Source organism: Ursus americanus, chromosome 6, assembly GCF_024610735.1.
Source record: "Ursus americanus isolate L20-20 chromosome 6, mUrsAme1.1.p, whole genome shotgun sequence".
In the NCBI taxonomy this organism is placed as follows: Eukaryota; Metazoa; Chordata; class Mammalia; order Carnivora; family Ursidae; genus Ursus; species Ursus americanus.
Window position 1 is genome coordinate 40,108,419 of NC_142132.1, and position 23,132 is coordinate 40,131,550.

The 23,132-nt window shown below is 53.7% G+C and overlaps 1 protein-coding gene across 3 annotated transcripts in view; it reads left to right on the plus strand.

The window, feature by feature from the left end:
• ARHGAP22 (Rho GTPase activating protein 22) overlaps positions 1-23,132 on the plus strand; it is a 138,631-nt gene that overhangs the window by 101,739 nt on the left and 13,760 nt on the right. The window contains exon 4 of one of the 3 annotated variants that reach the window (XM_045809897.2): positions 8,035-8,211. The exons of 1 other annotated variant lie outside the window; for it this stretch is intronic. In XM_045809897.2, the coding sequence (XP_045665853.2) occupies positions 8,035-8,211 (177 nt within the window). The remainder of the gene's footprint in view (positions 1-8,034; positions 8,212-23,132) is intronic. One more of the 3 variants, XM_045809898.2, reaches the window with a different exon arrangement.

Below are 23,132 nucleotides of genomic sequence, written 5' to 3' on the forward strand. Positions count from 1 at the left end.
AACAGACCGTAGGGGGCCAGGGAAGGCCTGGAGACCACGCCAGTGATCTCGATGTGAAAGGACGGTGGCCAGGACCAGGTGGAACAGTGAAGCGTGGTCAGATTTTGAGTGTCTTTTATCAGAGGAACCAGTGGAACTTACGGCTAGGAATGGATGTGGAATGTGAAAGAGCAGAGCTGATGATGCATCTGGTTTCCACTTGAGTAGCTAGAAGAGGGGTCGCCCTGACCAGAGACGGGGAGGGTGGGGCAGATCCAGAGTGGATTTCGTCCTTGGTAAGTGGGAGGTGCCTGGAGAGACATCCCAGTGGAGCTGTGGGGCGGCCAGTGGAGAGTGGGTCTGGAGGACCGGGGGACAGTGACCTTGGAAGTCATCAGCATAGGGATGGCATGGTCATCACAGAAAGTCTTGAGACGGTGTGAGCCCACCAGAGGACAGTGTAGGTCAGCGTGGGGACAAGGGTGGGGGGAAAGGCCAGGTGGCCCCAACTTTCTGCCTGAGGTACCCGATTGCCCGGCACTGAGGTGGGAACCCAAGAGGAGGCTGACGTGATGGACAAAGTCGTGACGATTTTCAGACCAGCCACGCTAGCCTGGGGAACATCACACAGCTGTCGAATTGTAAAACACTAAATTTAGACTCAGAGGAAATACATGTGGTTGTTCGATATCTCATTCTTAACTGGGGCGGTTTTGCTCCCCAAGGGACACTTGGCAGCATATGGAGACATTTTTTGGTGGCCAGCCTGGGAGAGAGGGGGGCAGGCTGTTACAGGCATCTCGTGGGAAGAGGCTGGGGATTATGCTTAACTTCCTTCCCTGCACAAGACCAGCCGCCACCCCAAGGAAGAAATACCGGTCGTGCTGAGGCGGGAAAAGTCTGCCCTCTGTTATAGTTCGTTGAATGTGATAATAAAATCGAGCATTTAAAGAGTGCTTGTTAGAGGCCAGGTGCTAAACTAGGGGAGTATCTCCTTTCGTTCTCCTAGGTGGCCGCCAACCTAAAGTTTTCTTCACCGTCCAGGGGTGTGATGGACACTTGGGGACGTGAAGTCACTGTGCTGCCCCTGGTGGAGCCAAGGGTAGGGCCAGGCTTGGACTCCGAGCCCCGTTCAAGGAGGCCTCTGAGGCCTGCACCTGTGTCAGGAGGGGCTGGCAACACCGGGGCCACACAGACTGGTTTAACACAGGACAGGAGAAAACCCAAAACAGTAGCAGGAGACCCTCTGCTTTCATGACGCTCTTCTTCCTGAAATAATTGGCTGTTAGGATTTTTTTCTTTAACTAAAGCTAATACCCCTCTTTCCTAAGCAGCAGAGAAAAAAGTGCACATAAATAATTGAATGCTGTAGAAAATCCCAGAGTTTGCCTTAATGACCTATTTTATCTTCCTTGGATTGCCCTCTGCTGCCAGAGAAGGTTCTCGATAATAAATAAAGAATGAGCGTGTAGTTGAACAAACCTACGTTTGAGTCCTGGCCCTTCCGCTTGTTTGCTTGTGAGCTGAATGTGTAACTTCTCAGAGCTTCAGTTTACTCATCTGTAAAATGGGCTCAGTAATACTCCTTCCTACAGTGCTCATGAGGACCCCGTGTGGCCATGCGTGTTAAGCATCTTGTGCAGTGTTTTACGTATAGTAGGTCCTTAAAAGTGGTAGCATGACTTTCATTTCTGGATAAGATGGAGTAATAGGTACCAATTTGCCCTCTCACCTAAAACACTCCCCCCCACACAAAAAGACAAGTAATATGAAACTGGTTTTTTTTTTTAGATATTTTTACTATTTATTTATTTATTTGCGATAGAGAGCATGAGAGAAAAGAGCACAGGCAGGGGGCAGAGGGAGAGGGAGAAGCAGACTCCCCGCTGAGCAGGGAGCTCAATGTGGGGCTCCATCCCAGGACCCTGAGATCATGACCTGAGCTGAAGGCAGATGCTTAACTGACTGAGCCACCCAGGCACCCCTGAAGCAGTTTTTTGTTGTTGTTGTTTTGTTTTGTTTTGTTTTAAAGATTTTATTTATTTCTTTGACAGAGAAACAGCCAGCGAGAGAGGGAACACAAGCAGGAGGAGTGGGAGAGGAAGGAGCAGGCTCTCCCAGCAGAGCAGGGAGCCTGATGTGGGGCTCAATCCCAGGACTCTGGGATCACACCCTGAGCCAAAGGCAGATGTTTAATGACTGAGCCACCCAGGCGCCCCACCCCTGAAACAGTTTTTAAGATACTCAACATTAGGCAGTGAAGGGCTGTGATCCCCAAAAGATGGGAAGCAAACCAGGTGAGCCCTACATATGCCCCAGCTTACTGCCTTGAGAAAGTTCCGGCTGTAATGCAGAAAGGGGAAACCCAGGTGGAGCCCATTAGCCTCCATGCATTAAGGACACAGAGCTTAGAGATGGAGAGACCAAAGCATCTAGAGTTTTCGGGATGGAATACCCAGGGGAAAAGAGCTGCACAGAGAGAAAACTCCTCGAGAATTCATCACCATGTGCGTGTGAGGAAATGACCTGAGCCCGAGGAAAGAACCACTAGCGAGGACTCCAGGCAGCAGTGTGCCCTCTCACACAGGGCAGGGGATAGTGCCTGTCCCACGTGCCCTCCAGGAAAGCCTCGTGACTCATGGGGCATTGCATAGAAAACACAAAGGGTTTTTCCCTTTGAAGTGGGGAATAATTAGCTCTCTCCTGAGTGTTCTGGACCCACTTCTAAGAAACCTTAGAAGCAAAGTCTGTAAAGATCAAACCCTTTCCAAGTAACCTAACTTCATCCCAGAACAGGACTCAAGAATATTTAGAAGAATACACAGATGTTCAGTACCCAACCATTTAAGAATCACAGTGTCTGACATCTAATAAAAAATACCAGGCCTGCAAAGCAGCCAGAAGAGAGGACCCACAATGAGGAGAAAAAGCAATCAACTGACACCAACGTAGAAATGACGCTCTCAGAATTCGCAGAGACAGTAAAACAGTTTTTATAGCTGTATTCCATAGGTTCAAAAAGTGAAGTAGGGACGTGAAAACTATTTTTAAAAAGACCCAAATCAAACTTCTAGAGATCGAACCACAACGTATGAGATAAAAATATACTGGATAGGATTAATGGCAGATTAGACAGAGAAGATGATAAAAAGATCAGTGCGTTGAAGATAGCGGTCAGAACTGTCTGTATTAGTTCTCCGCTGCTGTAACTAATTACGATAAACTCCGTGGCTTGAACAACAGACATGTATTATCTTCTTGCTCTGTAGGTCAGAAGCCAGTCTCCCCGGCTTAAATCATGGCGTCAGCAGGGCTGAGTTCCTTCCGGGAGGCGCTAGGGGAGAATCCATTTTCCTGACTTTTCTAGCTTCCAGAAGCTGCCAGTTGCTGGCTCCCTCCCTCCATCTTTGAGGCTAAAAACGGCGATTGAGCCATCACGTTGCATCACTGTCACCTGTATGTGGTCATATTTCTCTCTGGCTCTCTTCCCTCTACGTTTAAAGACCCTTGTGGTTACCGTGGGCCCGTCTGTATAATCCGGGGGTCTGCCTACCTTAAGGCCTGAGCAATAGAATTCCATCTGCAACCTTGATTCTCCTTTGCCCTGTCACCTAACACAGGGACAGGTCCCAGGACCTAGGAAATAGGAGTCTCCGGACACTATTGTTCTCCCCACCACACTCTCCAAAAAGAAAACACAAAGAAAAGAATAATTATCAGTGAGCTGTAGAATAACTTCAGGCTGCCTAATATACATGTACTTGGAATCTCAAAATGGGCAAAGTATATTTGAGGCCGTAATGGCCCCACATCTCCCAAATTTTATGAAAACTATAAACCCAGACATCTCAGAAGCTCATCGAGTCCTAAGTTCTAGAAACATGGAGAAGACCATACGGAGGCACATCATATTCAAATTGCTCAGAAGCTGAAAGAGAAGAAAGACGCGTTACATGCAGAGGAAGGTAGCAGCCAATGTCTCATCAGAAACGGTGCTCGGAGAACACTTAGAGGCCAGACCATATTCTGGGGCAAAACCAAGTCTTAAAGGGACTCAAGTCGTACTACAGGTGTTATCTGACCACAGTGGAATTAAAGTAGGAATCAATAACAGAAAGATTGGTGGGAAATTCCCCCAACTTGGAGACTAACACATTTCCAAATAACTCATAGGTCAAAGGAGAAATCCAAAGGGAAGTTATTTGGAGTTGAAAATATTTTGAGCTGAATTAAAATAAACACAACACAACGTACCAAAATTGGGGGGGGGGTGCCTATAAGCGGTACTTGGAGCAGTGTAGCACCTGTCGCTGTGAGCAACGAGAGAAGGAAGACCCAATGAAAGCCAAAGTAGACAAATGAAAAGAAGTGCTAAGGATCAGAGATGCCATCAATGAACTAGAATATACATTTGCAGACTACAGCCCCTGGCTGGCTCCCTCTCTTTGGAAATAAAGTTTCACACAAACACAACTGTGCCCTATTGTTTACATATTGTCTGTGGCTGCTTTTTGGCTGTCACAGCAGAGTGGGTGGTTATGGCAGAGACCATATGGCTTGACAACCTAACATATTTACTATCTAGCCCTTTAAAAAATTTGCTAACCAGACACACAATAAACAAAATCTGTAAACCAGAAAGCTAGGTTTTGGAGATCAAAAAGATTGGTAAGCCTCTAGCAATACTGACCAGAGGGAAAAAAGAAGACACACATTACCAACATCGGAAATGAGAGAGGTGACATCACTACAGATTCTCCAAATATTAAAAGGATGAGAAGGGTATATTATGGACAACATTCCGTCTATACATTTGACAACTTAGATGAAAGAAATTCCTTGAAGAACACGAACTACCAAAGCTCACTCAAGAAAAAATACACGTATGTATGAAAGAAGTTGGATTTGTTATTAAAGACCTTCCCGCAAAGCCAAGTCCGGGCCTAGGTGGCTCCACCATTGCATTCTGCCGAATATTTAAAGTTTGAAGCAACAGCAACTGTACACAAACTTTTCCCAAAAAATGAAAAGGTGGGAATGGTTACCTGCTTCTTCTGTGAGGCCAGTGTGACCCCAGTACCAAAACCAGACAAAGACATTCTAGGAAGAGAAAACAGCAGACCAAAATCCCTCATGAATACAGATGAAAAATTCTCCAGCCTGAGAAAGGACATCTACAAAAATTCTACAGCAGACTTATTTAGGGATGAAAAGCTTAGTGCTTTTGCTATCGGGTCAGGAACAAGAGAGGATGTCTGCTCTCACCGCTTACGTTCAGCATTATGTATGAGGCTCTAGTCACTGCAATGAGATAAGAAAAAGAAACAAAAAGCACCCAGATGGGAAAGGAAGAAATAAAACTGTTTGTGCAGACGGCCACCGTCACCCGTGTGGGTGCACGGGCCAGTCAGCGGAGAAAGGACGGTCTGTTCATCGAATGGTGCTGGAAAGACTGGACATGCAATGCAAGAGAATGAAGTTCAGTCTGTGCCTTGCACCAAATACAAAAATTAACTCATAGACCTAAATCAAATCCTAAAACCACGACACTTCTAGGAGAAAACTTTTATGACCTTGGGTTAAGCAGAGATTTCTTAGATACAACACCGGAAGCACACTCCATAAAAGAAAAAAAATGGATACATTGGGCTTCACTAAAATTAAAAACTTCTGCTCTTGTAAATAACACACTTAAGAGAACAAAGAGAAAAGGCCTGGACAGGGAGAAGTATTTGCAGAGCGTGGATCTAATAAAGGACTTGTTTCCGGAATATATAAAGAACTCTCAAAACTCAATAAGGAAAAAATGAACAATCCATTTCAAAAATGGACAAATGATTTCAACTGATATTTCACTGAAGAAGATACATGCATGGCAGTGAAGTCCATAAAAAGATGTCCAAAATCATTCGTCATTTGGGAGCTGCAAATTGAAACACGATGCACTCCCTCTGCACCCGCATCAGAATGGCTAAGAGTGAGACTGACCACACCAAGTGCTGGTGAGAAGTGGAGTTCTAGAACTCTGGTACCCTGCCGGCAGGAACAGAATGGTGCCCTCACTTGGGAAATCAGCAGCGGCTGTTTCTTAAAAAGTTGAACATGGGTAATGAAAATATGCATGAATAAACATACACGGAAAGTGAAACGTGCAGAGCGTCAGGAGGGCAGGACTCTAGGCAGGGGCCCACCGGGCAGGAGAGCACCTGCCGACCTCTGGGCAGGATGGATCCAAGTTTGGTGGGAACTTGAATGAAGCTTATGCAACTTGAGTGGCTCTGTTAAGGAAAAAGAATTTAAAACGAGGAGCCAAGATTAGGTACAAAAGTGAGTATTTAGGACAAGCAAGTAACTACAACAAATCCCTGGAGTCCTAGATCTCTTTCTTCTGAGTCATCCTGAGACACTGGTTCAGAGAAGGGAAGGTAGAGAAGCTTCATTGTGGTTTCTGGAAGCTTCCTCTCCCCGCTTTCCCGCCTCAGTGGCAGCGCCCACACCCCCGGGAATGACCTTAGGAGCCCACCGGGCCATGAGTACCGCCTCTCTGGCCTCGGGCTCTGCTGTCTCCGCCCCTGGCTCCCCTCCCCTCTGCCTCCACAGCCCTGCTGCCCCGCGGGGATGGGGCTTGGGTGTGCAGAAGGCATCCTGGGGTCCCGGCAAGTTTGTCTCCTTGCTCGCCACCCTCCTGAGTGTTCGGCCACACCGGCCTCTCCAGAAGGCCAGCCCTGCTCGGTGCCCCCGCAGTGAGGCCACACCCCACCCGTGCTCTGGCTCTCAGAGCACTCTCCTCCGCTTCCTAGTCCTTGGGGGCTTTGCCGGGACGGCATCAGACCGACCCCTGCAGACTGCCTTGTCTGTGAGGGGTGACAAGAGCGTGGGGTGGGTCAGAGCCCAGAGCGGGGGACTTGGAATCCCAGGCTCCACGAAGTGGCTGTGTGAGTTCAAGCAAGTTCCGTAATCGCTCTGTGCCTCCCTTTCCTCGTCTAAAAATGCAGAAAGCAGTAGTACCTCCTTCCACAGAGCCTTTGTGGAGATGAAAGAATCCTAGGAGGGCTGGTGTGTCTGTCAGTTTTGCCCAATTACGTGTCTGCAGCTTCTAGAAGAGCCCCAGGCAGGAACCAAGTACTCGGGAAGCGCTTGCTCCTGTCTGGTCTCCGTCCCGGGGCTGCGGGTTCTAGCAGGGGGTGTCCTGGGTCTCACAGTTCTCCCTCACTGCTGTCCCAGCCCCTTGAGAACCCGGGTCTCGGGGACTCACAGCCAGTGTGGACAGTCCTGCTTAGGGCTCTGGGGCCGGGAGCAAGCACGTGGGGGAGATACGTATTGCAGGATGTTGGGGACGAATAACGACGAGATCGTTCTCGAACATCCCTTAAATCACCTATAAAGTTCAGTGGAACTGGGTTTTGTGTACGTCCAAGATCCGTTCATTTACACATGAAAATGTAAGAACCACTGGGAAAAAGTCACTTAATGAGCGTCGGTCTGAGCTTTCCCACCTTCTGCCTTGATGTAACAATCCACTGTCTAGCTGTGAGTAGGCGCAGGTGGAGAATTCTGGAGCATTTGCTCCATGCTGGTGTCATAGCAACCCTCGGTAAGGTTACTGCTTACGGACAATCAGGTCTCATCCTCAGGCTGGAATGTCAGAGCCTAAGTTAAAAGCATGAGGTGAAGTTGCACTGCGTGCCTAGGAGGTGGAAAGCTGATTTAAAACAAACTATAGAGGGAGGCTACTCTGGGTTCTGCACCTCTCCCAGCCAGGGGGCTCTGATGATTTCCTTTTTGATGTGGAAATGTAGCAAAGACCAAAGGACAACACTGAAACCTGGAAGGGCCCCAGGAAGCGTGGAAGGGGTAGGTGGGCCCAGGGAGGGGGGCGGGGGGTGGGGGTTGCTGCCAAAACAGAACCAGAAGGCTGGCCATTGCGGACGGGTTTGGGAGAGGCGGCCTCCTCCCACCGCAGGGAAGAAGAGGCTCCCTGTGGGAGCGAGCATCCGCCTTCTGGTTGCCGTCACACGGGGTCCTTGCAGTAAGCCTGTGTCTCCTGTCTTGCAGGTGGTGCCGGGGAGCGGGAGAAGGTGCCGGCCAGCCCCGAGGCGCTCCTGCTCCTGGCCAGCTCCCAGCGAGACATGGAGGACTGGGTGCAGGCCATCCGCCGGGTCATCTGGGCCCCCCGTGGCGGAGGTACTGCCCGTAGATCGCATGCTCGCTCTTTAGAACCCTTGCCTTCAGGTAATCATGCCCCCACGCCGCCCTGAGCCTGCAGGACCCCTCTCGCTCGGGGCTCACTGGCTACAGCAGGCAGGCCGTGCCAGCCTCGTGTGCTGCCAGCCCCCAAGAGTCACGCCTCCCGAGTGCCAGGGGGGTGGCAGCAGGGGGCCTCGGGGCCACTTTTCCAAAACGTGCCCTCCTCCAACGAGAATCCTGAGGCAGGGGCGTGCACCCAGAGCCCTGCTGGGCAGTAGGCGGTCGTGAGGTGGGTGTACTAGGCCCAAGGCCCTTCCCCCTGCCGTGCCTCGCTGCAGCCACATGGGGCCCCTGCGCTGCCCACACAGCCTGCTCCCGGGTCCTGATGTGACAGCAGTGGCTTCCACCTTGATTAAGAACACTTCTTGGGTGTCTGAGACGTACCCAGTTGTATTCCAGGCGCTAGGAGTTCAGTGACAGACAAAATAGAGATTCCTCCCCCGTGCCCCCCCATCCATTGTCCAGTGGGAGACAGACAACAGGCAAGTAAAGGTGCCACATCACGTCGAGTAGAGAGAGATGTAATGAAGTAAAGCTCAGTAGGAGGATGGGGGATGCTGTGTCAGATGCTGTAGCCCAGCCAGCTCGATGAAGTGGCCAGGAGAGCGAGGGGAATGCTGGGTGAGGAGCATTCAGGTGGAGGAGGCAGCCAGTGCAAAGGCCCTGAGGTAGGAATGAGTGATATGAACAGAGGGAATCTCAGGAAGGCCAGTGGGTCTGAGGAAGTAGGACTGGAGAGTGGAGGATGTGAGGCACGAGAGGTCACCGAGGCCTTGGGGACCTGGTGGGGATCTCAGATTCTGTTCTAAATCGATGGGGTGCCAAGGAGGGCTCTGAGCAGGAGACAGACAAGACCTGACTCAGATTTATAAAGGGCCCTCTGGCCGCCACGTGAGGGGTGGAGCATCGAGAGACAAGCGTGGACGCAGCAGGCTGAGACAGCCCTCAGACCTGGGTGACGGGGGCCCGGGCTGGCGTGGGAGTGGAGGAGACGGTGAAGAGAGGCGAGCAGCAGGTGTGTTCTGCAGGGAGGCCGCCAGGTTTTGTTGAGGGACATGGGGTGCGAGAACAAGGAAGGATGGCCCCCGGCCGTGCGGTTGCTGTCGCTGTAGGTTAGTGACCCTCTGCAGTCATCAGGAAAGAGCTTTTAGAAGGGGTCGCCATGCTGGCCGGGCTGGGGCCACCAAACTCCCTGCTGAGTGTGGGGACCAGGAGCTGCTGGCCTGTGACCATGCGAGCCGTGGATGTCTTCTCTCCTGCACACAGTGTCTGAGTGGTGTACAGGCGGGGGCGGAAGCTCCCCTGCGGGGCTCGGAGCCCATCTGCAGACCCTGGGTGCCCTATAGGCCGAGCCCGTTCCTCACGCCTCGCCTCGCCATCTCTCCTCTGCCATTGCTGGCTGGGCCTGCCCGACCGCCTTTCCTGGAGCCAGAAGTCCTCATGGAGAAGAGTCGATAGAACTTCCCAAGTCAGGTGTTCTCCTGCGCGTCACAGATAGCCTCACGCTGTTAGCCACGGCCTCCCTGCCCCTGATGACTGCAGCAACTCTGACCCCAGACCCGAGCCCACCCATGATTTCTGCAGCCTCCACAGACTTCCTTCAGTGCAGGGTGGCTGAAACCGAACCCACGGAACGAAGTAGAGCCCAGAGACAGACCCTCGTGCGGCTGGACTTTGATTATAACAGGTGCTGCCTTTGAACGCTGGGGAAAGAACATCCTCGTGACCTTGGGGCAGAGAGAGATTGTTTGCAGGAGTCCAGAAAGTCATTAATCTTGTAGGAAAAGGTTGATAAATTGTCCTCCACAGAATGAAGAGCATCTGTTCTTAAAAAGCAGATTAGGAAAATGACAAGACAAGCTTACAGGGTGGGAGAGGCTGTTGCCGCACACGCGAGGCTTCCTCCAACTCCTGCACGTCAGTAACGCAGGGACAGGCGCCAGCAGCGGCTCGGGCAGGGGACCAGAACCGGCCCTTCACCAGAACAGAGGCGCTCGTGACCAGAGAGCACAGGCAGTGGCGCTCGGCCTCACTAGTGATCAGGCAGGTGTGCGTGAAAGCACTACCCCCGCCAGAAAAACTCCGCGAAGGAGGTGGGTGGTTTCCAGGGGTGACGAGGACAGAGAGCTCCAGGCACCTGCGCGGCTCGCTGGGGAAACCTGCAGCATCTGCGACAGTCGATGCTATGCACACCTAGGCCCCAGCAGCTCCGCTGCTACACTCCTCCCGGATGGAAATCTGCACACACAGGGGTGCCTGGCGGGCGCGGTCACTTAAGGGTCCGACTCTGGATTTTGGCTCAGGTCCTGATCTCAGGGTCGTGAGGTCGAGCCCCACATCCAGCTCTGCACTTAGTGTGGAGTCCGCTTGAGATTCTCTCTCTCCCCCTGCTCCTCTCCCCGCCTGCGCTCTCTCTCTCTTCCTCTCTCTCTCCAAAAAAAATAAAATAAGAAAGTGCACGTGACGTATACACGTCACGTGTTCCCAGCAGCCTTCCCCGCGATGGCCTGACGCTAACACACTGGATAACTAAAGATGGTTTGTTCTCGCAGCAGAAACCCTACAGCAATGAGAAAGAATCAACTACAGCCCCACCTGGCAACATGCCTGAATCTTAAAAACATATCGAGGGACTAGGGAGGCCCAGTAACATACTGTAGGTATGATTCCATTTCTAGAAAGTTGAAAATAGGGCAGAAGGAAACTATTATTCGGGGATAGGTCATGAGGCTGCAGAAAGAAAGACCGAGAAATGAATGCCATAAAAGCCAGGATTGTGGTCCTAGTTCCACAGGCGTTCATTTTACAATAATGGGTAATCTGTACACGTATGCCTTAAGTGTGTTTCTGGATGTACACATATTTCAATATATAAAATATATTAAAAAAAAAAGAGAAACTAAAGGCCGAAGGGGCTATGTAATTTGCCCAAGATAACCCAGCCCGTCAGGGAGCAAAGCTGAGAAACAAAGGTGGGTGTTGTGAGCCCAGACGCCGCCGTGCTTTGACTCGGACCGCGCAGGATGCTGGCACAGCCGGTCTACACAGGGAGCCGGCTTCCGGCCACAAGTCTATGTCTCTCTCTGTCTTTCTCTCGCCTCCTCCTTCCCCCCACTCCTTCTCTGTGCTTCTGCACAACTGGGACCCTTTGCAGAGTCCCACGTAGAACCCAGATCCATCCCTCTCCCCCCCCCCCAGCGTTTATCAAATTTCTCAGGCTGCGTGCTGAAGAAAGTAAGAATTAAAACAGGAACCATCATCAAAGGCGCTTATCTGCTTTCTACCCGAAGCATAGAGGAAATGCAGAAATCCCAGGGGTTAGCCATGGCAGACATGTCTGGGCAAGCCGTGGGCACTCGCAGGTGGGCGCAGTCAGCCTCGGCAGCTTTCCTGGCAAAGCTGTTATTAGCCTGGCTTCCCCTGGAAAGGAGGCTTAGAAAGGAGGCTTCTTTCACTGTTAATCACGGAGTCCGTGAGCCCTTTCAAGCGTGTTTGTTCTGGCCAAGAGTGGGCCACCTCTGACAGACGGGAATGGGCAGTGTGCCTGCTGCAGTCAGGGGAGAGCCCGGCTGTCCCCACAGAGAAAACGCGGGGGTACACACACAGGGTCAGTGGAGCCTGTTACCGCTGATGGCCTGCCCTGAGGTGGCCCTGACTGTGGTACCTCTTGTCCGGGCATTCATTCATTCAGTCAGTCAGTCATTCATTCCGCCAGTCATTCATTCACTTGGGAGTGTGTTCTAGGGGCTGGGGATACGGTAGGGAGCAGGACAGACAAGGTCCCTGCCCTCCCTCATGAAGTGCCCATTCTGGAAGAGAAACCAGGGAACAAGTACGATAAGGAAGCCTGTTGCAGTTTAGATGACAGTGAACTCAGTGGAGAAAGATGAGGTGGGGAGAGCAAGCAAGAATGATGGGGGACAGAGTTTCATGATCTTTGAGTAAGATGAAAGGGTGAATTACACACATATTTGGGCAGAGAGTTTTGAAAGCAGAGGCAGCAGTGTCCATGTTGGAACAGCAGCAAGGAAGCCAGTGTGCCCGGAGCAGAGTCTGCGGAGAGGAAGAGAGCAGGAAACGGGTCAGAGAGGCAATGGGGAATAAATCAGTAGAGCCTTGTCGTCATGGTGACACGGACTTTTCCTGAGTACCTTGGTGCCATGGGTGGGTTTTGAACAAAGAATGGCAGAGCCTGACTTGGGTTCTAACAGGATTCCTTTGGCCATGTGTTGAGAATAGAGCAAACAAGGCGAGGACAGAAACAGGGAAATCAGTTCCTTATTCAGTAATGCCAGTGAGAGATGATGGCAGCTTGGTCCTGGATGGTATTGGTGATGAGAGGTAACTGAATTCTTGAAATATTTTAAGGTAAAAGTAGTACTATTTCCCTGCTGGAATGGAAGAAAAGTATAAGAGAAAGAGTAAAGGCAAGGGTAATCCCAAGGCGTTTTGATCTAGGCAACTGAAAGGATGGATTAGCCATTAACTGAGATGAGAAAGACCACAGGAAGTGCAGTGTTTGGAATGAAGATTGAGAGATCACACTGGGGCTTAATCTGAGATACCTGTTAAAGACTTAAATTTAAATGTCCAGCAGGCAGTTAAACATTAAAGTCGAGAGAATTGGAGAGAGGACTGGGTTGGAGAGAGAATTTGGAGGCTTTTGCCACATAGATGGGATTTGAAGCCATGAGGCTGGACGAGACACCATGGAGCAAGTGTAGGGACAGCAGAGGATGAGGATTGAGCCCTGAGCTGCTCCCAGGTGAGAAGTCAGGGGCTGAGGAGGAGCCAGCAGAGGGGGCTCAGAAGTAAGGGAGAGGAGCCAGGAGTGAGTTGGGGATCCAGAGCCAAATGAAGAGAATGTCTAGGAAAGAAGGAGCAGTGACAACATGCACTGTCAACAGATCAACCAGAAGAGAATGGACACTGAGCACAGTTCCCCCACTGACTTGGGCACCTGTGGTTCCGGTGGAGTGCTGGCGATAAAGCCTGGGAATCGTGGGTTTGTGAGAAGGGATAAGAGGAGGGGACTTGGAGTGTGAGGATAACCAACTGTTTCAAGATGTTTGCTGTAAAGGGAAAGAGAAATGGGACAGTAGCTGGAGGGGAAGGCAGGTAAAAAGAGGTTTGCTTTGTTGTTATTGTTTTGTTTTTTCAAGTTAGAAGATAAAACGCCAATGTGAAAGGCTGATGGTACGGCACAGGGAGAGAAGTATTACTGGAGCACCAACAGCTCCGTGGGTCTAGATGCAAAGTTCCTCGACAAAATGCTTACAAATTGAATCCAGCGATATATGCAAGGATCGTACCACGAGCAAAGGAGATTTACCCCAGGAATGCAAGGGTGGTTTAACACCTGAAAATCAACAACTGTAATACATCAGTAGAAGAAAAGACAAAAACCACACGTTCAACTCAGTAGACTCAGAAAAAGCATTTAATAAATTCTGACACCCTCTCATGATAAAAACATAGAAGGGCCTAGGGATAGGGATAGAAAGGAAGTTCCTCAACTTGATAAAGGGTATCGACAAAAAACCCACAGGCAACATCATACTTATGGAGGAAGAGTGGCTCCTTCTGCTCTGAGATCAGGAAGAAGATATGGATTCTCACTTTTCTCACTTCTATTCAGCACTGTACTGGAGTTCTAGCCAGAGCAATTAGACAAGAAAATGGCATAAAATACATCCAGATTAGAAAGGAAGAAAGAAGTAAATGTATCTCTTATTTACAGATAACATGATCTCATGTACAGAAAATCTTAAGAAATCCACTAGAAAACAATAAGAAGTCATAAAAAATTCAAGACTGCCGGATATAAAGTCAGTCAGTACACACAAATCAAGTGTATATTTGTTCAGGGGTAATGAGCAAACTGAAATGAAATTAAGACAACTTATTTACAGTAGTATCCCAAAGAAGAGAATACTAAGTGGGCGCCTGGGTGGCTCAGTAGTTAAGTGTCTGCCTTTGGCTCAGTTCATGATCTTGAGGTCCGGGGATCGAGTCCTGCATCAGGCTCCCTGCTCAGCAGGGAGTCTGCTCCCTCTGCCCTTCACCCTGCTCATGTGCACTCTCCTCTCTCTCTCTCTCTCTCTCTCTCTCACTCTTTTGCTCTCTCAAATAGATAAAATCTTTTAAAAAAAGAGAATACTAAGTAACACAAGAAGTATAAAACTTACTACCCTGAAAGTGACAAAACATTGTTGAAAGAAACTGAAACAGACCTAAATAAATGGAAAGACATCCCATGTTCATGGATCAGAAAACTTGATCTTGTGAAGAGGGTAACGCTCTCCTGTGGATCTCTGGACTTCTGGGCCCAGCTCTAGGAACAGAGGCAGCAGCTCCTAGCCAGCTTGCTGTGAGAGGAGAGAGGAGGGACCCACAGAGTAGCCAGGGCTGCCTGGCATCTGGCAGGTGCTTGCATGGGTATCTGGAGAGGACTGCACGCCCTCAGAGGTGGGTCTGGTGTGCACGGGAAGGTGCTTGGCGACACCAGTTGCACTGATGGGTGAGAGGAGGCAGAGTGAGCACAGATTTCAGCATTGGGCTGTGGTCTCATGTGATCTGGCTCTGCCCTTTGCTTTTGTGACCCTGGGTATGCCAGTTACCCTCTCTGTGTCTTTTTCTGCAAAATGGGAAGAAGAGTATCTTCTTGGAAGGATTGTCATGGGAATTAAGAGAGAAGATCTATGCAAAATGCTCATAACAGTGGATTTCTTTTTTTTTTTTTTTTAAGATTTTATTTGACAGAGAGAGGGTGAGAGTGTACAAGCAGGGGGAGCAGCAGGTAGAGGGAGAAGCAGGCTCCCCACTGAGCAGGGAGCCTGATGCGGAGTTCGATCCCAGGACTCTGGGATCATGACCTGAACCGAAGGCAGACGCTTAAAGGACTGAGTCACCCAGGTACACTCTCAGTGCTAAGTAGCCCTGACTCATTGAGCAAACACAGAACATCTGCCCTCTGCAGGCCGGGACTTGGCAGGGCAAAAGAGAGATCAGAGGGAGCTTCTACCCCACTCCCCAGGCGGCCACTAAGCAGGAAAGTAAATCAGGAGGCCCAGAGCAGTGGTTCTCAAGTGTTCGCTAGCATCAGAGTCACCCGGAGGAAGGCCCGTGAGAATAGACGGCTGGCTCCTCCCGCAGGCTTCCAGCTCACGTGGTGCCCGAGAATTTGTATTTTGAACAAGCTGGCAGGTGCCGCTGGTGTTGCTGGTCTGGGCCCGCGTTCTGTAAACCTGTGTGTTAGGAGGTGGTGAGCGCTATCACAAGACATGCAAACAGCGGTTTTAAATACAGTGATGAGGGCAGGACGTTCAAAGAGTGTTGGGAGGTGAGAAAGCGAGCCAGGAGGTGTGGTGGCAACCAGCAGAGCACGTCTGATGTGATCTTAACCCTCATGGAGGCAGGTAGGCTCAGGAGAGGGACAGAGCCTGCTGGGACGGAGCCTGCTGCCCAGGCCTCCTGCGCCCTGTAGGAGGCACTTAGGCTCTCATTCCAAGTGGAGGCGGAGGTGGAGGGGGGGGCATTGGAGGGCTTTGGGCTGAGGAATGATGGCATTTGATCTACAGCTGAAAAGGGCCATTCTGACTGCTGACCCCTCCCCAGGGACAATGATGAGGCGAAGCCAGGACACAGATATTCGGGCTTCTCCAGGCAAGAGCCAAGGGTGCTTTCGCTCTGGTGGGTGGCAGTGAAAGTAACCACGTTCTGCGTCTGTTTTGAAAGTAGGACTGACAAGCCCTGGATGGGGGTGTGCCGGGGGGGGCTGGCAGGTGGGCTCTGAGAGGTCCTCCCGAGAGGCCTTGGGGACAGAGCTGTCATTAACCAAGAGGAGGAGACTCAGCATGTTTGAGAGGTTAGGGCAAGACCACAGTTCCATTTGGACACATTTGAGTTTGAGGGGTCTCTTTGTCATTCAACCAGAACAGGGCTGCCCGGGCAGCTGGATGCGGGAGTCTGGGGCTTGGCGCTCTCTGGTAGCACAGTAACTGTCCCACTCACAGACCAGCAGCCACTGCCTAGCACAGCCCATGTGGTCAAGTTAGACCTGCCAGAATCCTCTCTACCACCGCCCCCCCAAATTCCCCAGACGGATGGAAGTGGGCAGGTGCCCTCCTGTAGAAGGCTCTGGACTCCAATGGGCACTGCCGTATGAGCTCCAGATTATGCCCTGGCCAGGGTGACCCCCATCCCACGGCGGGGGGGGGGGCATTTTTAGTTGTGGGGCCTGGTAGGGGTGGGTTTTCAGAGATAGCCAGGAAGCTGAGAAGCTGAGGGTCTGCCCTCTCAAACAAGTACCTCCCACACAGGTGCGAGAACCGAAGCTCAGGAGGGGAAAGCAAGTCAGCACCAGAGCCCACGTGTCCCCTGGGAGGGCCCATCTACTCCCAGAGTAGGTGCCTTTCCCTGAGCCTTTGGGCCCTTCTCTTTAAGCTGGACAGGGCCCAGACCCAGGGGGTCCCTGGGCCGTGGGAGCTCCGGGCTTTTCTGGCAGGTGTAGGGCAGGGCATTCCTGGGCTTGTGGCCCTCACTGGCATCATGAAATGCCCTTCCTCCCTTCCTGTATTGGTGAACTCTGGGAAGGGAGCACACTGAGCCCCTCCCCACAACCCAGGGCTAAGGAGGACGCCAGCCCCCACCCCCACACTAGCCTCTGGGCCGGGACCAGGGAGCCTCAGGATTGAAGGGGGCACCAAAAAACTCAGTAATCAAGATAAACGTTTTATTGTAATATTTTTTAAATGAAAATTAGTGCAAAAAGTCCGTTATGTTAGTTTCTTATTGCTGCTCGACAGATTGCCACAACAGAATTTATCTTCGCACAGTTCTGGAGGTCAGAAGTCAGAACTGAGTCTTACAGAGCTAAAATCAAGGTGTTGGCAGGGTCTGTTCCTTCTGGGGGCTCTTGGGAGACCCCTGTTCCTTGCCTCTGCACCTTCTAGACACTGCCCACCTTCCCTGGTGGTGGCCCCATCACTGAGGTCCCCGCTTCACCCCTTACGTCACTACCTCCTCTGTAGTCGCACTCCCTCTGCCTCCCTTCTCTGAAGCCGACCTGGATGACCCAGTATAATCGCCATCCTTAGTTCAGTCATGTCCACCCAGTACCTTTTATTAGGTAAGGTAACACAGTCACAGGTCCCAGGGATTAGGATGTGGACATTTTAGGGGGGATCATTATTTAGCCTACAACACCCATGATAAATATCAACATTTTAAATAAAGACAGGATCCATGGGGTTAGGGTGAGACACTCGTGAAGTCTGTGCAAGAGCAGGGCTGGAGCCTGTCATTACTTAAAATTCTGATAACTCGTTCATCATGGATTTTCTTTTGCATTTAATTTGTATTTTTAAAAATATTGCAATAGGATATTTATCTCATTAAGTTTTTGACACCTCCTTAAATTCTGCGCCTGCGGTAAGTGCCTCATATTGCCTCATGCTAGCCCCAGCCCTGCTTAGAAGAGCAAGAAGAGGGGCCCTGCCCCACGCACTCAGCTTTGGGATGAGCCCCCCACCCCTTCCAGCCGCAGGGCTCCCCTAAGCCCCTCCCTTACAGAATTCTGCCCCCAGGCTCCTGTGGACCTCTCTTCCTCCTGCCTGGTGTTGCAAAGCCCCCAGCTCTGCTTTGCTTTCCACGGATCCTCCTGGTTTCTCCCTGAGGCTGCTATCCATCCCACTCTTGAGACTTTGAGTGTGGGATCATGGGCTTATTTCACTGGGACAGCATCCTGCCCCGGAAAGAACGCATCTCTGCAGAAAGGTAATTTAGGTCTGGAGGGACGGTCTGTCCACTTGCTAGCTGTGTGACCTCAGGCAAATTATATAACTGCTCTAGGCTTTAGCAGCCACGTCTGTAAAATGGGGACACTGATACTCAGCTCTCAGGGCTGCGCAAGACACCCAACTGGAAGTCCCAAGCACCAGCTCTGAAGCTAGGAGCCCAGCTGTAGATCCGAGCTCGACACCCCCCCCCCCACCGTTGGGTGACCCAGATGAATTACCTGAGCGTCCTGGGCCTCCGCTGCCCCACCTGGAGCCCCTGCCTCCCAGCCTGCGGGGAACGGGGGCTGCTAGAGCGAGTCCTCGGCGCCCCCGCAGGAAGGGACCCTGGCTGGGAGCTGCCGCTGGCATTCATTCCCCCGGAGTATCCTCGCGCACTCGGGGAAAGCGGGTGACGCCGGCACGGGAGCCCTTCCCGAGGCCGGCTTCAGGCGTGGCACGTCGGGAACTCCGAGTGCGGCCCTCCCTCCCTCCAGGGTCCCGGCCCGGGGCGGGCGGCGGGCAAGACGCTACCTGCGCGCGTGCCGGGCATTCCTGCGCCGCCGCACCGGGCGCGCCATGGGCCTGATGCCGGCCGCGCGGGCCTTCTCCCGGTGCTGCGCCTGCCCGCGGCCGCCCTGCCGCCTGCCCGCCTGCTGCGCGCCCGCCGCCCCAGGTAGCGCGGGACCGGGTGCGGGGAAGCGGTGGCCCGAAGCCGGCCGCGGGCGAGGAGGGCGCGGCGCATGCGTCCAGCGGGGGCGCTGCGGGGAGCGCGCGAGGGTCGGGGTGCCCGGCGCGCGGCGGGTCGCAGGGCCGGGGGAGCGGGGCGCGCGCGTGTTCGCGGCGAGAGGCCGAGGCCGCACGCCTCTCGTATCTTGTGCCCGGCGTGGCGGCCGGGAGCGGAGCGGGGGACCCGCCAAGGGTCATCCCCGCCACTCCTGAGGGGACCGAGCGGGATGGGAGCCCCGGGCTCCAGACTCCAAGCCCAGTGCTCGTCCCACGTTTGTCCCCCTGGGCCTCAGGAAGGCCACTGTGCCGGGGCGTCGGGCAGCCGGCCACAAGGAGAGGGATCCTTCGCCCTGGGCAGGACCCCCGCGGCCGAGGTGATGTTTGCCTCTTGCCGTGTTTCTGTCTTCTGGCTGCTGTCAGCCTGTTGGTTTCAGCCTCCCCCCCCCCCCCCGCCCCCAAGGGCAGCTCTGAGTACCTAGAGCAGGGCCAGGCACAGGGACATGCACGGCCCTGGAAGGGTGGGGTGACAAACCTTGGCAGGGGAGCTGAGAGCCGGAAGGGATTTCCCAAAGTCTGAAGCTCTGGAGAGAATTCAAGAATGGTTTCCTCCTTGTGTCTTTTCCCTGACTGTGGCCTGGCCCCCTCCCTGGTCCTGCAGTCCCCCAACCAGAGAGAGCCCCAGGAGAGCCAGAACAGGCCCGAAGTCTCCGCTCAGGAATCAGCTCCGAGCGAACACGGGCTGCCTCCCTCTCCTGCTGGGGCCCTCGGAGCTGACAGAGCCACGGCCCTGGGCCGGCTGTCCTGGGTCAGGAGAAGGCTACCCGTATCAAGCACCTGCTGCAGTGGGCTTGCAGGGTGAGCCCTCCCAGGACGGCTCACAGCCCCGCCAAGGGGCAGAGAGACTGAGGACTGTGCCCAAGGTCATCCAGGACAGGGATCCGAGCCAGCTGACTGCCAGGCCTGGGGCCTGTGACTTCCTGCTCCTGCGTGGAATTCTGGGGAGAGGGGAGTGAGAGTGGGGTCTTGCCAGGGAGAGCTGGCAGGAGGGGAGGCCCGGCCCGGCTCTGAGCCCGTCAGCAGGTTGGTCAGGGGAAAGGCAGCCTCTGCCGGTTTCCTATCTGGTGGCAGAGCCAGTGCTCTGTGAAGAGCGTGGGCTGGGACCTCGAGGAACCCGCACACTGGCTGGGTTTCCAGGGATCTGACAAACCTACTGGAACTGGTTCTTGGCAAGGCTCCCCCTCCGAGATGTGCCAGGAGGGCTGAGGGAGTGGAGTGCGGCTGCTCCCAGCCCTACCCGGCTCTGCGAGAGACCCTGGCGAGAGGAGTGGTGGGCAAGGGCCCCTGCAGCCTGAGTGCAGGTGGTCTCCTGCAGGAGGACCGCTGGGAAAGAGGCCCTACTAGGCTGAGCTGGAGTGACCTTTCCCAGGTACTCCACAAAATCTCTCCCCCCAGAGGGCGGTGAGGGGCAGCTTGCCCCTGAAGCCTGCACAAAGTCTCCCTCCAGGCTCCCCACAGCCCTGCTGGGAATGTGGGCTCTGTCCCAGGCCTGCTGGTGCCTTGGGCGGGGCCTCAGGGCAGCATCTTAGGTATGATTCTCCCATTTTATAGATGGAGAAACCGAGGCCCAGGAAAGGCGGCCACACCTCTCCTCAGTAGCTCCGCTGGGGTTGTACACCCAGACCAGTGCACAGGTCGGCTCAGAGTCTGTCTTCACGGCCTTCGGTCGTGACCACCACCTGCCTCTGTCTCCACCCCCACCCCTAGCCCAGCCCTGTCACCAGGCTCAGCACTTGGAGGGCCTCTGGGGCAATGTCACCATTTCCCAAAGCCCCTGCGCAACATAGGAGGTCGGCTCTCACTCCAGCGGCTGGTCCTTGCCTCTTCCAAGATGCTTCCTCAGCCCATCCTCCAACCCCTGTGCTCCACGGCAGACCCCCACCCAGACCTGCTCTGGGGCCTCTGCTCCTGCGCCCCACTCCCGCATGCCTGCCTTCCACGCACTCTTATATCCCAGTGTCCATGTCACCTCGTCCCCAAAATCGCCTCTATTTGGAAGCGCCCTGGGCCCCCTGGACTTCCCGGTCCCGTCTAGGAGGGCAGGGTGGGGTGAGTGGTGAGGAAGGGCTCACGGGCAGGCCCTGGCTGTGCTGAGGTTGGGGGGGGGGCCCTCAGAGATGGGGGCTGGCTCTGAAGCAGTTGCCCTCTCTCTGGCCCCGGTCTGCACCCCAGGGGGAGGTGTGGGCAGGGCCTAGCCTGCCTGCCACATTGCATTTTCTCCTGGGTGGGGAGGAGGGAGGCAGCAGAGGGCGTTCAGCTGACTAGGCCCCGGTAGGATTTGCGTGTCTCCAGCCATCGGCGGCGCTGAGGCCGTCCACGACCTAGAGCAGGCCGAGGCACAAGTGCGGCGGATAGAAAGGTGCATGGACAGACGGACAGAAGGACGGCGGATGTCCTGGGGACAGGAGGTGGGCGAGCAGGAGGGGCTAGAGCCTAGAGGAGGCTTGTGGGTCTCCGGCGGGAGTTTTAGAATTCCTCTCCTGTCTCTCTTCCCTGACTGTGGCCTTCAGTGACCTGTGAGCCCAGGGTGGGGAGGTGAGTGCATGAACTCTGTCACTCTGTCACTCGGTGCCCCTTGACCTCTGCTCCCAGTCCAGCACTAGCTGGGAATGGCAGAGAGGGGTGGCTCCCAGTGGGGACGCAGGCAGAGGGGAGCGTTCAGGGCTCACAGCTCACGGAGCAGGGGCATCTGAGCTGTTCCCAAGGGCTGATGGGAGATTTGCACAGACCGCAGAGGAGCTCCAGGCAGAGGTCTGTGCGCGGGCCGGGCAGCAGGAAAACATACGCCTTTAGGGCGCTCGAGGAGTGGGCAGAGCTGACAAGAAAGGGACGTGTGCGTGAGTGGGGAGGGAGGCAGGAGGCAGGCACTGAGGGTGCACTGCCAGGCTAGTCCCCTCCCCTTTTGGGGACCCTCTATTCGTGAGCAGTTCCCCCTGTATGTCCTTTGCCCGCTCATGTGAGGTCCTAGCAAATGCCTCAGGTCGTGACAGGCATGGTTTCCCATTTCTACCTCTTGTGAATCAGGACCCCTCTCCTCCTTCATCCTGACCGCAGTACCCCTGGGGGATGTCTGTGCCATGGAGGTCAAAGCAAAAGGGGGTGAATACCTGTCAGAGCCACATGAGTGGAGTTTGGGCTGGGTGTGAGGCAATAGGGCATGGTGAGGCCTGGGGAGAGGTGCCAGGCGATGGGCTATCACAGGCACAGATGCCGTTGGACGCTGCTAATGTTGCTGGTTGGGCATTCCAGCCTAGTGCCTCCAGATCTGTGGCTTTTTTTCAAGAGAAGCTGGAAATCCAGGTTTTTATATAAAATCCCGCAATTTTTTTTTAAAGATTTTATTTATTTATTTGATAGAGAGACAGCCAGCGAGAGAGGGAACACAAGAGGGGGGAGTGGGAGAGGAAGAAGCAGGCTTCCAGCAGAGGAGCCTGATGTGGGGCTCGATCCCAGGACTCCGGGATCACGCCCTGAGCCAAATGCAGACACCCAACGACTGAGCCACCCAGGTGCCCCTAAAATCCTGTGATTTTAAGTAATATTAAGATGGTTCACACATCACACTAGCTAAACAAGAGCATTTGGCCCCACGTGGCCCATTGTTGAGCATAGGTGATTGAACCCTGAGTGAGGTGACAGGGAACAGTGGCTCTGTGTCCCCGGACCAGCCCAGGTAGCTCTCAGGCTGGACAGAGAGGCCAGGACGCTGTTAGTGGCGGGCCCTGGGGACGCCTCATTCAGGCTCTTCAGAGCTGCCCCAGTCAGCCACCATGCCAGTCTCATGGCAGTCTCAGCCCCTGTGTTCGACGCTATTGACTGCCCATCAGGCCCCACCCATGTGGGCAGGGCCACTGGGCTCTCCCCCGAGTCCCAGAAGGCTGACAGCTTTTCCTTTCGTGTCATTGTAGTCCCTGCTTACCTCTGCCTGCTGCCCAGTGACCATGTCCTTGGGAACCACTGGGGAAGACCAGAGAAACAGGGGAAGCAGGACTGGTGGGTGGGTAGTATCCAGGTATCCAGGTACCAGCGTGGGTGGGGAGCAGCAGTGTGGCCTAGAACATTCTCTAGGCCCAGAACCAGCCTGCGTGGGTTTGAACCTTGACCCTGCCAGGCTGACTGAATTTGGGCATGTTCTTAAAGTCGCCTGCCTCTCGGTTTGTCCGTCTGAAGAATGGGGATGGTGCTGATAGTGATGATGACAGTAATAGGCCCTCAGTTGTCAGGCTGCGTGAGAACCGTATGCGCTGATGTCCGGAAAGTGCTTAGAGCAGCACCCAGCACCACAGGCGCTACGTGTTTGCTGTGTCAGCACCCTGTCCTCATGCACACTCGTGCACGGACGTG